General features: G+C 40.1%; 1 protein-coding gene across 1 annotated transcript; it reads right to left on the bottom strand.

Moving 5' to 3' along the window:
* Positions 1 to 4876: 4876 nt before the first annotated feature.
* rtn4rl2b (reticulon 4 receptor-like 2b) lies at positions 4877 to 11265 on the bottom strand. Its single transcript, XM_040016380.1, has 4 exons — positions 10875 to 11265; positions 9407 to 9633; positions 9063 to 9296; positions 4877 to 7385 (listed from the first exon to the last, which is right to left on the bottom strand). The coding sequence occupies exons 1-4, from the start codon at positions 10921 to 10923 to the stop codon at positions 6540 to 6542; spliced, it is 1356 nt and encodes a 451-aa protein (XP_039872314.1). The 5' UTR covers positions 10924 to 11265; the 3' UTR covers positions 4877 to 6539.
* Between the last annotated feature and the right edge of the window lie 4798 nt (positions 11266 to 16063).

Below are 16063 nucleotides of genomic sequence, written 5' to 3'. Positions count from 1 at the left end.
TCTGCAAATACCACGTGTGAAGGTGAACGTCAGCAAACACGACGGCAAAACGCAAACTAAAACGCCAACTCATTCGGGCCAACACGCAGGCTTATTCAAGACAAGCATAGACAGCCACGTGGAGGATACTGTCAGGGAGAGAGACGTGCCTGAGCGATGGGTTTCAGACAAAGACTGAGTGACAGCAAATTAAAAAGATGCAAACACACAAAAGAGAGGAATAAAAGCAGAGGCAGCAGAAGTTAGATAGAGAGTTGGGGGAGAATGAGTGGGCACACATCATCAAAGTCTGACGATCAGAGAAATTCTGGCTGTTAATGGCCTGGTTCCTGCACCGGAAAAACACTAAATATGTCCCATGACCACCCAGGCAGCTGCTTTCCGCCATGGAGGGCAACCGCCCACAGTTCTGCCATGAAATTGGGACTTGAGAATATGGGAAGGGTAATTACATTGGTCACGATGAAAGTTTTTCTGCAGGTGGTTATCAGTGGCAGGAAAAAGCTGAGGGGAGTAATTTAATACTGCTATCTCATCTCCTCTAACAGTAGTGTGAAACTGTGACACACAGTAAAAAAGTCCTTTTACATAACCAAAGCTCAAAACTGCCTTTAAAGTAGTTTTGTCACAGTTATACTGTGAAATACTTTCTGACCTGGTAACTGACTGCATCTAGACATATTGTAGATGTATTTCCTTTGAACATAACAGCAGAGACATTTCTTATAATAATGAAAGTAATTAAGAAAACACATGAATACTCTATAAATGGAGTTTAAAAAAAAAAAAAACCCTTAAACTTACAAAAAATACTTATTTTCTCTCTTTCTTGCAGTCAAAAGTATAAAGTATTACTTCTCAGTTCAGTATTCAACAGCAAATTTTAATGAGACATACATTCACCAGTCATTTTATTAGGTACTTCAGAAAGGCCTTAATTCTTTGTGACATAAATTCAACAAGGTGCTAAAAACATTCATCAGAGATTCTGGTGCATATTCACACGACAGCATCACATAGTTGCTGCAGATTTGTGAGCTCTACATGCATTAATACACTGAACTGCTGTCATGTGATTGACTGATTAGACAAGCAGTTGAAAAGGCATACCTGAAAAAAGGCACCGGTGAATACATATAACTCACTAACTCATTAAAACAGGGCCTTTTGTATTTTCTTATACCACATAATGTTTTTTTTCACTCATACTTAATTCTTATAAATATATGCTACATGATTAAATATGAAAGATGATGATTACACGAATTGATTATATTAAGAGGCATTTAAGTCTTACACAGACATTTACAAATAGAAGACACAAATATTTACTGTAACTTTTTCCTGTTTTTCTTCCATGTCACATTGGCAATGAATTAGCTTAGCTTAACTAGCTAGCTAGCTAACTAACCTAAAAAACAAACAAAAAACCAAAACAAGGTGAAACATCCACATTGCCTCTGCCTAGGGGTGGGTTTTGATTATCTATTTATCGATTAAAATCGATTCTGACTTGGATAACGTGATATCGATTCATTAAAATACTGAATCGATTTTTAAATATAAATTTATTTTGCCCGAAATGCCAGAATCTCAGGTTAAACCTCACGAAATTTCTACAACCACCAAACAGCTAAAACAGTCAGTGAGAGCAGGTACACGGATTCTGCACAAAGACTTAAACACAAAACGCGGACCCAAGGCATCCAAATCAGTGAGATGTCGCCTTTCTCACCCGACGGCCTGTACGCAGACGCGGACACGCCGTGGGCGCTGAAAGCCGACAGCTCACTGATTTTGAAGCGTCGGCGGGCGCTTTGTGTTTACGTCCTTTTTGCACTAGATTCTGAAGCTGCAGGTTTTAGCTCTCTCCAAACAATATTGACTGAACCAGCAGCCAAAGACGATCCAAACTACTTTTTTCACATAAACTTCGTCACCCACTCCTACTTATTACCCACCAGTCTATGGTGTCGGCCGCTGTTTTTTGTTTGTTTGTTTGTTTGTGTTTTTTTTTTTAACTTACTTCTGACAAGAAAGCTTAATTTCTGCTGTTCAATACTGAACAAATTTAAACTTTTTAAAATTATGCAAAATTGCAAAAATGCTTAGCTGTGTCTCTAATCAAACCTCTGTAACTTTGCTTTGCTTCACTTCGTTTTTGACTGCACAATGTATTTAAGGTCATCTGCTATAAAAACCCAGACCAGGAAAACCGCCTTCGTGTTTTTCTGTGTTTTATCCTCAGTTACTTTGACACAAAGGAATCAGCTGTGATGGTTACACCTTTGATAAAGTCTCACAAATGTCAGCTTTCTTTTTATAGATATAAAAATATAGAAATGTACTGATAAGTGATCAGAATTATAATATTTATGACTGTCTGAGGCAAAATTTCCCCGATTCGAATCGAATCGAATAAATTCGGGACCTTGTGAATCGGAATCGAATCGATTCTAGAAATCAATGACGATACCCAACCCTACCTCTGCCTATTAGTAGGTTATTGAATTAAAAACAACAACCTTGTAATAAATCTCAAATGATTTATTTTTTATTTACAATATTTTACAACAACTTTAATTTATGAAGCCACGTAGAATCTTACCTAAACAGTATAAAATGTTCCTAGTTACAGGCTCTTAAGCTACATAGAAGTAAGTCCAATATTTTTCAAGGTTTATGGCTGTGGAGGTGTAGGAAGACAGGGACATCTATATATCAGAACAACAATCCCTGGCTCCTCAAATCTACATGTTGAAGTTTCTTGATGTATATCTGTGAGTGAGTGTCTGAATGTTAGACAAGGGACTAATACATAGAAAAAAGTGTTTGTAATGATGGGTGTAGTAAAAGTGCTTAAAAGTACAGGTTCATTTGCAATTTCTACAAGTTTTGATTCTGTTAGCTAAAAACTCTGGGGAAAACAAAAATGCTAATTGAAAAGTAACCAAAGGTCTGACTCACCTATTAACACTTTGGAGGCCTCTAAATTTATTTGAAAATATTCATGGTATGAAGTAAAATTTCGCATTGATCTATAAAGTTTTAGTAAAGAAACAAATTTGCTGACTCTGAGGATTTTTCCACGAATGACCCAGTAACAAAATCCACCTACCAGCATCTCTGAAGCTCTATAATTTAATACTATTATTTGTTTTAAATAAATGTAAAAGCATGTGAAAATTGCTCGTTGATATTTTTTATTGAGTTTTTACTGAGTTTTCGCCTCTGAGCAGTTGCCAGGCAACAAGTAGACTCCAGGAAGTGCCTGGGCCTGGTCAAAAAAAATACTCTGACATATATCGCTCTGTAAAGCAGTAAACACACATTTATACAGTGTTTCTAAGAATCAAACATACCAGATATGATGTTCTTACTAGTGATCTTAAAAAGTGCAGGTTTTATTCCTCAAACTTCTTAAATTATTACACACCTTTTCCCCTCTTTTCAGTCTTTGAGCTAAGCTATTTCACAGAGCTATCTGGGAGTAGTGTCAATGTTCCCATCTAACTTCCCTTCAGATCAAGAATAAACTTTTTCACAGCTGATATTTAGAATTTTTATTCCAGTAAGGGGAGATTCTTCCTTTTTTTGTACGTGCTTTTGCGCAAGTTCTCACTGGGAACTGAGCCAGCATTGGCACACCTGCGGAGAAAGGAGGACAGGTAACACCAGGTGTCATGTAAAGCGGTCAGTAATTGTTTATTTAGTGGAGAAAAAGATTCAAACAAACTTCTCAGTACTTTTAAGGTTCAGAGAAGCTATTCCCGCAGATCACTGGGAACCGCGGGGAATAGGTTATGTCCCTGGTGGGTAAAGTCAATTATAATAAAATGGTTTTCTTTAGAGTCAGCAGGTGTCAATATCACAAAGTAAAGATGTATTAAGGCTACTTTTAAACAATTTTGAAACAATGAGAGAGATTCTTCACAAGTGGAAAACATCCAGTGTTCCCAGCAGAAAGACGGAACTAGCATAGTTTGTTTGTTTTAGTCTCAATAAACACATTCTAGAAAGATGCATAGTTTTATGTTAATATTATATTATTTGTACCATATTTGTAACATATGACTCATTTATTTGTTATCAAACGTCAGTTATTGGCTTACATTTTTATGTGTGAGGATCACAGGACTAACTTGACTTGTGCAGATTTTTCAGATATTCAGTATTTTTTTTGTGGTACCTTTTTTGTTATAAAAAAAAAAGACAGTATTTGTTGTGTAAAATGCAATTTTTAAAAAACTGATTTTTTTGTCACTTTTCAGTGAATCTGAACTACAACCAGAAGCAACAATCACATATTTTAATATTAAAATAAAAACAAGGCGATCTGTGAAAGTTGTGAATAATTATTTACATGGAGGCCAACCACGAAGTGTGAAGTTGGAGGCAACTCAGCTAAACTTCTTTTTGTGTGCACATGTTGCTGTTTATGTACGTGCACGTGTCCTTGCACTAGCAAACAGATGCGTGAGTGTGTGCATCATCATCATTATCATTAGCATGGTGAGAGTATCTGTTGAGGGGGTGTGCTGATTCCGGGACACATCACATATTCATCCCTGGTGTGCTCCCCGTTCTGCCCTGAATCATACCTCAGCCCCTCCCTCCAAACCCCCGCACACACACACGCACATCTCGAGAACTTATTCATCCATCTCACTGTATATGTAATGCGACCTGATATAGCTGCCTTCTGCACATGTTGAGAAAAGTGACTGGCTTAACATAGCCAAGGCTGGATACCTTGAACACACACTGCGTCTACTACACACAGTTATACAGATAATAAATATCCCCTCCCTTCTATAAACAAATATCCTCACTTTTGCACGAGTCCCTCATTTTACTGGATGGAATATTCCATGCAAAGCCCTTATTCAATAGGTTATCAATTTCAGACTTGCTGAAAGACTTGTTGCATTATATAACTGTATGTCTTATGATTTGCTACTCAGGTTTCTGCTCTCTGCTTTCATCTGATTAAGTGTTCGTGTAAATTCATTATTGATTTTTTTGTTCTTTTGCATCATCCTTAGAGAGCACTTAGAGTGAGATTAGAGCAAAGACAAGAACAAAGAAAACTCCCACTCACTTCTGTGTAATTATTTCTTTATTTTTTTAATAAAGCAAAGCACTTCCATAACAGTTTTTTAATTTTTCATCAAAAAAAACAAAACAGACTCTAACGAATGTCACAGTATCTCTCATGTTCTGTTCTGAAACTCACAGTCATCATCGAGGTTTGGTTTCAGATTTAACATGTGGGGCCGACGTGGACTGTATGTCACAGTTAGGCTTCATTGGTCGTAAACAACACACATACACTTTTCCATAAACACATACTGGGGTTAGAAAGGTTCAGCTTATAAAGAGAAGAGATGGTTCAGAGTGTAAATGCTGCATGCAGTTTTAAAATACAGTTCTTGGTCATTTTTTTGTGTGTATGAAGGATTTTTTTTTTCAGATTTCAGGTTAGAAAAAAAAGCACATACAGACATGTAAAATAATAAAAAACAATATCAGGTATAAGTGTAATAAAATAGGACTTCTGGACTTCCACACAACATGCATACAGGCACTCACTTTTCTAAGATAGATGAAGATCCGTCTCTTCCAGACTTTTCTAGACTCTCTTATCTACATCACTTAAGTTTCACTCACACAACCACAACAGAAAATTGAAACCCACACACAAATCAGTTATAACTCCATGTCTGGGATATCGAAAACTTTTAGATTTATAAAGGGCAAAGTGATAATAGTGGAAATCAAGAGGCGCATATTTAATTTGCTTGCCATCCTTTTACAGTCTAAGCATCTCTTCTATCTTCACAAACAGCTGTTTACTACGATCAAAGTACAAATCCACCTAGTCTAAGATACAGTGTGCTGGATGCATATGTACAGTGATGGTGTGTGGTATGTACAGATGGTTTGCTGGCATCTCTGGGATCACACAAGGTTTTGAATCTGAAGGAGGGAGGTTAGTCACTCCTGGTTGCATTGAAGTGAACACCTCAAACTGCTTTACTTCTCTCCTCCTAGATCTCTCTTGTTAATCCACATCTTTATCCTACTTCTGGTAATGCCAAATAATCTTCCTTTAATAATGTTAGTGATAATTGGATGGTGAGTACTAGTTAATATAGAAAACAGCTGGATAGTTTTACAACGCCTGCGCTGTTTACAGCTGTGATAGAAAAAAAAAAAAGACATCTGGAGACCCCACCAGCTAACTTCGTAGTTTTCTGCCTTTGTGTTGTCACTGTCATTCAGCTCCGATGTCATCCTAAGCCTGTACTATGAAAGATCAGGTATTTCACGATCAATTGTGTCTGGCTCTACATCAGCTCAACTGACCTGGCACTTTTAAGCAGCTCCCTGCTGCCTTGCCTGTCTCCTGCTTCAGTGTAGCACCCCTTGCATGTTGAGGAGGCAACTGAAAGGACTCAAGATCCAGGTTTTTGTTAGTATTAGAAAGAGGAGAGGGAGAAATCAGAGAAAGAAACAGGTAGAAAGGAGAAAGGAGTTCAGCTGAAAAGGAAATGGAAGGAGAATACGAGTATGGTGAGGGTGAGGAGGTGGAGTGGGCGTGGAGTGATGGCTAGGGAGGAGAATGAGGGGAAGGCTTGGTCGTCATAGCTTGGAGCACAGTCCAGCTCAACACAGCGGACAGAGGAATCTTCATTGCCATAGTTGGTCCAGTATTCTTCTTGGTCGAGTTTGGGGAGGGCTGCCTCATCAGCTGACAGTTCATACTTGGAGGGGAACTGAGGCTTGACCGCAGGGAAAGGGAATGACTTCACTGTTTCTGAGCTCTTCTGGTACAAGGACTTTGATTTGGATTCGGGTTTGTTCTTGGAGAACCACCAGCGGGTCTTGGTACTGAAGGTGGTTGTGGTGGATCCAGCCAGAGAGCCGGGGTCAGGAAGAGGGCAGAGAGCGAAATCCATTTCTCGGAGGAATCGGAGGTCCTGACCACGACGTGTAGATGGGGAAGTGCACACAAGGTCAGATGAGGAGATGCGGGCCTTGCGGAACCACTCCCAAAGGGGACGTGCCTCACAGCCACAGGACCAGGGGTTACCATTGAGGCGGAGGAACTGGATGTCTTGGACATCTTTCATGGTCTGTCCTGGTAGCTCAGCCAGGGAGTTGTTGAACAGGTAGAGGATGGTAAGACGGCCAAGGTCACGAAAGGCCTTGCGGTTGACCTGCCTGATGCGATTGTCATGCAGAAGGAGACGGTCCAGGTTGACCAGACCCCTGAACACATTTTCAGTGAGGGTACGGATACGGTTCCCATGCAGGAACAGATGGGTGAGGTTGACCAGATCAGAGAAAAGGTCATCATGCAGAAAATGGAGTTGATTTTCCTGCAGCAAAGTCAAAATGCAACATTTAGTGCTGGGAAAAAAGTGAAAAGTAAAACTATAGACTGCATATAAAAGATACACATAGTCTCCAATGCAGAAGTGACTTAAGCTTGCAATCTGTTTAGTAGTCAGAAGGGGGCGACTCTGCTGGTTCAATTCTCAGCTCATTAGACACTTTTGTGATGAGTTTGTGGTTTCAGTCACTAGTTTAATGTCTTACCATGCAAACCATGATGTTCACATTACAAATTATAATCCCACTAAGACTAAAATAAATGATGATGGATTGTATATTAAAAAAAAATGGCTACTTCGTGATTGCAAGTTGCTGTCTTAAAAAACTTGAAACTAATGATTAACATCACAATGTTTACATCTATCTTTAATATACAGTCTATGAGAAAGACTAAAGAAGCTGGGTATGGTGGTTTTTGTTAAAGACTGCATACAACAGATTCAAGTCCTACAACAAAAGGTCAAAGCTGATTTTGAATCCTGAAATCTAGAAATGATTGGAAGCTCACACAATGTGTGACACAAAAGCCGCCTTTAACGAATTACTGAACATCCAACATTTCTCTTTGAGTCAGCGATCAATATGAGCAGTAAAAATAAATAAATAAAAGAATATCTCACCTCCCTCTGATTGCAGTTATAATTTATGCACACGTGAGAAGTGATCTGTTTGAAAGTAGCTTTATAACACTGAGAAGTGACCTGCATTGTCTGAGTCACACTGAATGTGGGATGTGTTCTCTTTAATTCCCTCAGAAGGCTTCTTGGCAGGCAGTTATTGTCTGATTGGAAGAGAGTTTAAATTCAGGAACAGATGAGATCTCACTGTTAGCTGCCAAAAGCTGACAGCAACCAAAAAAAATAATGCACATGGCATCTCTGCAAGCTAATTTTCAATGCATTAAAATGAAATCACTGCCTGTTATATTATATCTCTACTTAAAAAAAAAAAAAACTATTTGGATCTACTGTACTGGTTTTGAAGTGATTTAAAAAGATGACTTTAGGTTTTCTTTTTCACTTATTTTAAATAAAATTAACTTAAGGATGAATATGAAGTGTTGTAGTAATTTTCCTGCCTTCTACAAGTGGTGATTGTATCACCATCCTTGCCATCTATATGTGTATTTTAAGTTTGGATTGATATTACTTCCTCTGACTTGTAGATACACTTGCTGAAAGTAAATGTGTGGACATGTGTTTTGTTTTTTCTTTTACAATTTATATTATTAGAAGATCTGTCAACTACCCACTTAGCTTACATTGATCATTATCTGCATTGAGTTTATAGTAATTAAATAAATCTATTGTCATATTGTAAATCTATCCTTATACGATAGTTTCAGTGTTTTTTAACTGCTCAATGGTTCTAATTTTCTTTGTAGATATACATTTCTGCATCTTTTTATTTTTACAACTTATTTTTGTTTGCATATAAATGCCTGTGGTGTGTGCAACTCACGCTTCAACACGTGCAATATGAAAGCATCAACGTGCGTGTGGGTGTGCAGCCTGTGCAAGCTTTAAATCAATTCTACAACACAACTAAACGTAGTAATTTTGCATACCCTTGATCATACCCATGTATTACTATCCAACATCTTACTGTGAACGTACTGGTCATCTTTTAGGTGTGTGTGTGTGTGTGAATGTTGTCTTTACCTGCAGATAGAGAAATTGCAGGCTGTACAGCTTGTGGAAGAGATCATGGGGGAGAGTGGCCAGCTTGCAACGATGCATATGCAGGCTCTGCAGCTTCTCCAAGCCCCTGAAGGCTCCACCTTCCAAGTGGCGCAGTGAAGGGTTGTCACCCAGATCCAGCTCTTCCAGTACCCTGAGGTTACTGAAGGCTCCGGCCTCAATCCATGTGATGTTGTTGCCATATAGCCAAAGCACCTGCAGAGGAATTCAACAGGACAGCAAAGAAAAATAAGAATAATGGCATGAGAGAGGAAAAATACATTTCTGCCCATAATTTTTATAAATAGTGTTGTCACTCTGCTCACTTGTGTCTCAAAGCCAAAAGAGTCTGCGCGAAGCTCTGTGATGCGGTTGTTCTGGAGGAAAACACGTTGTGAGTTGTAGGGCACACCGGCCGGCACTATGGTGAGGTTCTGGGACTGGCAGCTGACCGTCATGGGCGTAGGGTAACACACACACAGCTTGGGGCATGCTGTGACCCCACCCGGCTTCACCACCACCAGCCACAGAATCAGCCATAGGGTTAGTCCACCTGGAAAGAGAAGAAAAAGGCAATGTTAGCATGAGAAAGCTGCAGGAGTAGCAGCTTGGAAAAACGTGCACATTGTGTGTGAGAAAGAGTGACTGGCAAAGAAAAAGAGATTGGATTCAGCTTTAGGTACCATTTCTTTTTCTTTTTGTCTGTCTGTCAAAACTTTTGTTTTGTTGTCAGTGATTCCTTTTAACATCGCTGTGCTCTTACCCGTGACCTGTTGATGGATTCAGAACCTTAGGCTTCATATATAATTCAGCAGCTTACATTACAAAAATCAATCACCCATTCATATCCACCTTATCACTTTACCTAAGTAGCAGTGGATTTTGTGACATGGTTACATAACCGTGGATTTCAGCAGTTTAGACTATAAATTAGCCACAAATCAAGAATCAAAATATATTTAAGAGGCAGAAACGAGAAGCACATTGCCTCCCTGTTACATTTACCCCGTTTTCTACTTCTCAGGCTGTTTCAACCAAAAGGATGTTTCCGCTGAAAGGTTGTCTACGCGGAGGGCACGCGTAAAACTAGTAACCAAACCCGGATCAGTTTCGGTTCTTATGATTAATTTAGCAGCTTCTTGGCATCGCTCAGATTACGGTGCACAAAAAAGTGGGCAAGGCGGGAAAAGTACATGCGTTAAATATTAACGAGGTTCCTTTTCATCTATTGTGCGCAAGATTTTCCAGCGTCTCACCCCCTGACCTCTTAACAAGTTGGACTATTAGCCGCGCTGGACGCTGAGAGACAGCTGGAACCAGAGCTCTGGAGTCAAATAGGGCATATGTCTTTCATATTTACACTAACGTTAAAGTAACAAATTGTGCGCGCAAAACTCGTGCTTTTATCTCTCCATGCGTAAAACAGTATGGAGAGCAGAGGAAAAAGCTTTGACCAAGTGTAATAAATAACTTTTTAAGCAGATCACAAAATCTGTACCCCAGAGTGAGCATCCCTGACACGTTTCTTTAACTCTCATAATATGTAGCTGGCATATACAGTTTATATTCACAGTAAAATAATTAGAAAACAGTCAGACTGACTGCGCGTAAATCGAAGTCTACACTTTGTTTTTCTGTCTAACAAAGGCTGCTTAAACCCAAAATTACACGACAATATTCCCTGAAAACACTAAAAAAAACTGAAACGTGTTCAAAGGTAAGTAAAAAGGTGTCAGCTATAAGCACATGAATGCACCTGTAGAATCTGCAGATGCAAAATGGTGAGGAACTTACCCTTGTAGTTGCGGGCGCTGGAGCCCCTCACGGTGCGACGAGTTTCCATCTCGAACCAAAGCCGAAAGCGAGTTAGCCTGCACGGCGTGGAAGTGCCTGCTTGATGCTATCTCTGCTGAGGTTCAGCTCTGGTGACCGAGTCACTGCTGCTTCAGGCAGTGACGTACCGGAGTCCCGAGGAGCTTTTTATCCCCGTGGCCGGTCTTCGCCCACTGCCGTGGGTAGCGGAGGATCCTCTACGTCAGCCTGGGAGGAGGAGTTACCGGAGGAAGCGACTAGAAAGGCAATGGCAAAGCTTGTCACTGTCATCTTGGCGGCAGACCTCCACTGGCTGTCAAAAGAAAAATAATATAATTCAACATTAATCATTTATTATGCTGTGATAATGAAACACAACATAAACTAGAAATTTTATAATTTGTTTTTATAATTCGTTACGTTTTCTTTCTGAGCATGTATTAAATATTCTAACCATTCCCCAACGTTTAATACAAATATCCAGTATTTAGTTTAACTATTGCAATAATTTCTTTGTTCATCGTTTAAGACAACTCGCAGTGTGGGAGGATTGGAGGTGGATGGAGGTGACAAAAAACTAATTACTGGGAAAAAAGTAAGAATTATTGCTGCATGACTACTGCACATTAAACGAATTTGTGTGTAGCCTCGTGGCACATGTACTCTGGGGAGGTGGAGGTGGGAAAACTCATCTGGCCTTACAGTCAAGTTATCGTTTCTCTTCTTCGGTGTAGGCCAGGCTGGAAAGAAGCCGATAGACGCCTACAGTTCAGAATAACAGATGAACATGAAAGGGAAACCCAGCGGTGGAGCGAAATCATCTACCACAGCATATGACCTGGTTATATTAGTGTGTGTGAAAGGGAGAGATAACACCACTGACAAATCGTAGTAGTACAACACCTGCACATCAGGCTGCATTTATTCACACCAATCCTCTTTGTAAATGTCACATTTACCAAAGCAATGCATTATTAATCCTCCAGTGGACTGATGAAATGTGGATTTTCTTTGCGCTGTGGATGTGAATAAAGATGATGGGATGACTACAAGTAACAATGACACAGGGACACAGAGTACCCATTTGACTGAATAGGTCCCATAAGTCGCATCCGTGAGCCAATTTGGCTGCAGAACAAATGATTTGCTAGAAAAGGCGCGATGCAGCGCGCACGGGCGGGACGTGGGATGGATGACAGGGGACATGGAGTTTTGTTTTGTTTTTTTCCATGTGAAATTAACTGTGTCAGGGCAGGGGTGGGCAGAGTTTACTCACAAGTGAGTCCTTCCTTCGTGGCACGGGTCAAGCCCAGGTCCAGCACGATGCGCATCATCTGTTCCCCAGTGAACACACGCTCACCAAAACCTGCTCCTTGAAGGTCATTTGTAACTCCAAGCTGTGAGCGAAGCGCAGGCAATAAAAGCCGTCTGGAGTCACACGATTTCTTGGCGTCGGTATAGTGATTGGGGGAGGTAGCTCAACAAGGAGGCATTAGTGGCCTCAGCGGGGGTCTGTGGAATAGATAAGGTCGCGTGTGTGTGTGCACATGTAATGCACACAGGGTATTCTTGGCCTCAGGGTGAGTGGGGGAGGCAGCCAGCTCACCAACAAGTGTCCATCTTCAAGTGTGTGTTTGCCCACCTGCATGTGGGCGGCTCTTGGTGCCCCTTCTACAATAATGATCTAGTATCCATGCAGACTGAGACAATTTATGATTCATTCTTGTGTGTGTGTGTTTACATCGGCACTTACCTGAGACTTACCCGAGTATGTGTGTGTGAGATGCTAAAGCTATGGCCCATCTAATCAGAACAAAATATTAAAGTGGATAAATGTATGCAAGGACATACACACAGGCACACATCTATCTCCATTCCCAGATACATTCTCTCACTTGCCTGCTGTGTCAAAGTGAGTCACTGGAACGCTGGCATTTGAACTGGTGTAAACACAGCATGTTCAAAGGATCTGTCCTGATCCTAAAAAAAGTGTTGGTGACTCTGTCCATAACCCCCACTCACACATACAAACATACACACACAGCTGAAGACCTTGTGTGAGGACTGAGTGCGGATCTCTGCCCACAGGGTGGAAATTCAAGGAGAAAACTCCAGAAACTTTGCTTTCATGGATTCGCTCTCTCAAAGTTTGTCTCATTTACGTCAGGCTCCTTGTATTTCTCGACCTCTTGCTATGGGGGAGGTTAAGCTTATCATTAAAGGCATCTGAGGACCTAAACCCTGTGAGGTATTGCAAAAAGTCATTTGAATTGGTCAGCACAGCAAGTCCAAGAATCGTTTTCAAATCTCGGCCTTTTAATGCTCTGTGAACTTAAAAGAAATGTATGAATCAGACAAAATGTGGGTGTCTTTTGGGACAGAAAAGGTCTGACAAGACTTAGCTAACGAGACAATGAATCATTTGATATTTTGTTTCAGTGTCAGTGGAGAAGCTTCAGCGTGTAAAGTTCATGTTTAGTTGTGTAATTAACGTGATGTATCTGAAACCAAATTCACTGCAAAACTGGGAGATGCAAAATAAGAGAAATCTAAAGTGTAGCTGTGTAACGTGTGCTTTAGTCACTGATAACTGAAGTGGAAAGTGGTCCTCTTTAAGATTAAAAGTATGTGGACATGGAACAGGCCAAAATCATGAGTTCATCTCATACAAACAAAAGTAATTACTTTTACTTTTATTACTCTGGTTTAAAAACCTCTGTTTAAGTCTTTGCAGAAAATCTTAAGGAATTTGTTTTCATTCAGCTTCACAAAGCTGTTAGGTGATAACTCACCCTCACTCTTTTAGTTCCAAAAGCATGAGGTTTAGGCCACAATGATTATGTTTAAAACAAGACAGACACAAACTGTGGCACGCAATAGGCCTCTTCTGTAGGAGATCAGGTGAATAACTTGGCTATCAAAAACTATCAACTTTCTTCACCTTGAGAAGCTCTTGGAATGCTTTTGTAATATGCACTCAGACATGCTTTTGCACTCTAAAGCTCTGTCAGATCAGTTCTACATCAACTGGCTGAATCTGAGTACATCCCTTTATACGTCACATCCTGCTACATGTACCAGCAGTCACTTTTTGAGATATTTGTTAGCCAACTCCAGTCTGGCCCTCTTATTCTTGAGTGTAACCAGTGGTTTGCACCTTTTTGTAGACCGCCTGTATTTACATTCATGTGGGAGTCTCTTGATTGCAGACTCTGATAATGATACACCTTCTTCTACTAGACTGCTCTCTATGTTGTGAAGTTGATTTTTTTCAAGCAAGGAAATACATTTGTGCATCTGCACTTTAGTTCTCTTCTGTGGCCTTTCAGAAGTTTGGATCTTAGTGAGATGACCAGCGAGTGATCTTGTCTTTATTTATTGAAGAAGATTGTTGAGTAGACCACTCCTGTCTCTGGCAGGTTTGTAATGATTGCCTCCCTCACTTGCACTGATATCTCTTGGTTTTTGTTTATCTTTTGCAGTTTTATTTGATAGTTTAGTTTTTGTTCTTCATTCATTTTGGGAGACAAAATCCTTTGGCCCATGGTGTGGCTGGACCCAGACTCCTTCCATCTTTTTGTTCCTTTTTTGCAGGAAAAGGAACAAGAGTTTCTAACAAGAAATGATTCTTAGTGGCAAACTGAAACTGGGGTGTGGTTTTTTTTTGTTGGGGTCACTGAGATTAGTTGAGCCTTTGCTTGTTCCTAGTTGCGACCTACTAAAAATTGAAGTCAAACAGTTTCAAATCACACCTCGAGTGTTTGATTTAAATGCCTTTGTAGTTTTGTACAGAGGCATACTGTTCATGGAAATACATATTCTGCATAATATATAATGCATGTAATGAAAACGCATACAATTCAAGTGATCAGCAACTTCAGATTAAATAAACATTAAACAGAACCATTATACTCATTTCTATCTCAACATTTTTATCCTTGGATGGCAGTAAGCATGATTTAAACCTCATAACAAAACTAATTGATCTCATGCTCAGTCTTTTTGAAGCTCTTCAATTCAACAACTGCCTTGAAACAAGTCTTTTTAAGCTCCTCTTCCTGTAAGCCAACCTTTCTGTAGACTGAATGCCTCTCACAAACAAAAGATTTGAACAGCAGGTGGGTGGGGCTGTTGTGCTCACTGCCAGCGCTGTACGCCTGATATGACCATATTAAGGACATCTGCTGTCAGTGACATCACAAGAGAGACAGGACAACCTATGAGGGGAAAGTGAGGCTCTGATCTCCTTTTTCTGTGAAAACTGTGCTGTCGTCATCAACATATGTGGTAAAAAAAATTTATGCCCCATATGGGTTTGCTTACTTTTGTCCAACTTGTTAATATTGTAGTTTGTTACTTGCTTCATTGTTGAATCTCTTTTTCTGAGGTCATCATTTTACCAAATGTGTTGATCATTATAATTAAAATCAATGGAACTGGCTGAATTTCAGACAATTTTTGAATAATTTCATTTTTGATAGAATTTCTAATCTCACATTGACCCTCTGAACTAGGTGGCATATACAAATGTTCTATACAAATCTCACAGTCGCATGTATTTATACATTTGACAGATCAATTGAGCACCAAATGGAATGTCAGATTGGACTGGTGTGTCAAAATATAATAATAATGGATTGGATTTATATAGCGCTTTTCAAGGCACCCAAAGTGCTTTACAATTCCATTATTCATTTACTCTCACATCCACACACTACAGTTGTAGCCACAGCTGCCCTGGGGCAGACTGACAGAAGCGAGGCTGCCATATCGCGCCATCGGCCCCTCTGGCTAACACCAGTAGGCGGTAGGGTAAAGTGTCTTGACCAAGGACACAACGACCAGGACAGAGAGCCCGGGGATCAAACCGGCAACCTTCTAGTTACAGATGCGCTTCCCAACCTCCTGCACCACGGTCAAGTCACTCACTTAAGAATAAAGGTTTAAACTCAGAAGAACAAACCAAACACACCTCAGCTGCTGCCCCTGGGAGTGAAAAGAGTGAGCTGAAAGTGAGTGCAGTCCTTATATAATGTGTTCCAGGTGAGTTCAATTAAGGGACAAACTCCAGAGTCAACGAGTGTGAGAAAGTAAAAAAGGAAACAAGGTAAGTCACAAGGTAAAACTAAAATTAGAGAACAATCGTCTGTCACAGTAAGATGCCACACATG

The sequence above is a fragment of the Simochromis diagramma genome, unplaced genomic scaffold (genome assembly GCF_900408965.1).
Source record: "Simochromis diagramma unplaced genomic scaffold, fSimDia1.1 OVJJ01000685.1, whole genome shotgun sequence".
NCBI lineage: Eukaryota > Metazoa > Chordata > Actinopteri > Cichliformes > Cichlidae > Simochromis > Simochromis diagramma.
The sequence above is the reverse complement of the archived record's forward strand: the minus strand, read 5'-3'. Positions and strand labels throughout refer to the sequence as shown.

Bases quoted from the DNA above. Each gene is read 5' to 3' on its own strand.
- rtn4rl2b (XM_040016380.1), bottom strand. From the start codon at position 10,923: ATGGAAACTCGTCGCACCGTGAGGGGCTCCAGCGCCCGCAACTACAAG. The intron at 9,297-9,406 runs GTGAGCAGAGTG...ATTCCTCTGCAG, and splicing joins CTTTTGGCTTTGAGACACAA to GTGCTTTGGCTATATGGCAA. The intron at 7,386-9,062 runs GTAAAGACAACA...ACTTTGCTGCAG, and splicing joins TGCAATTTCTCTATCTGCAG to GAAAATCAACTCCATTTTCT.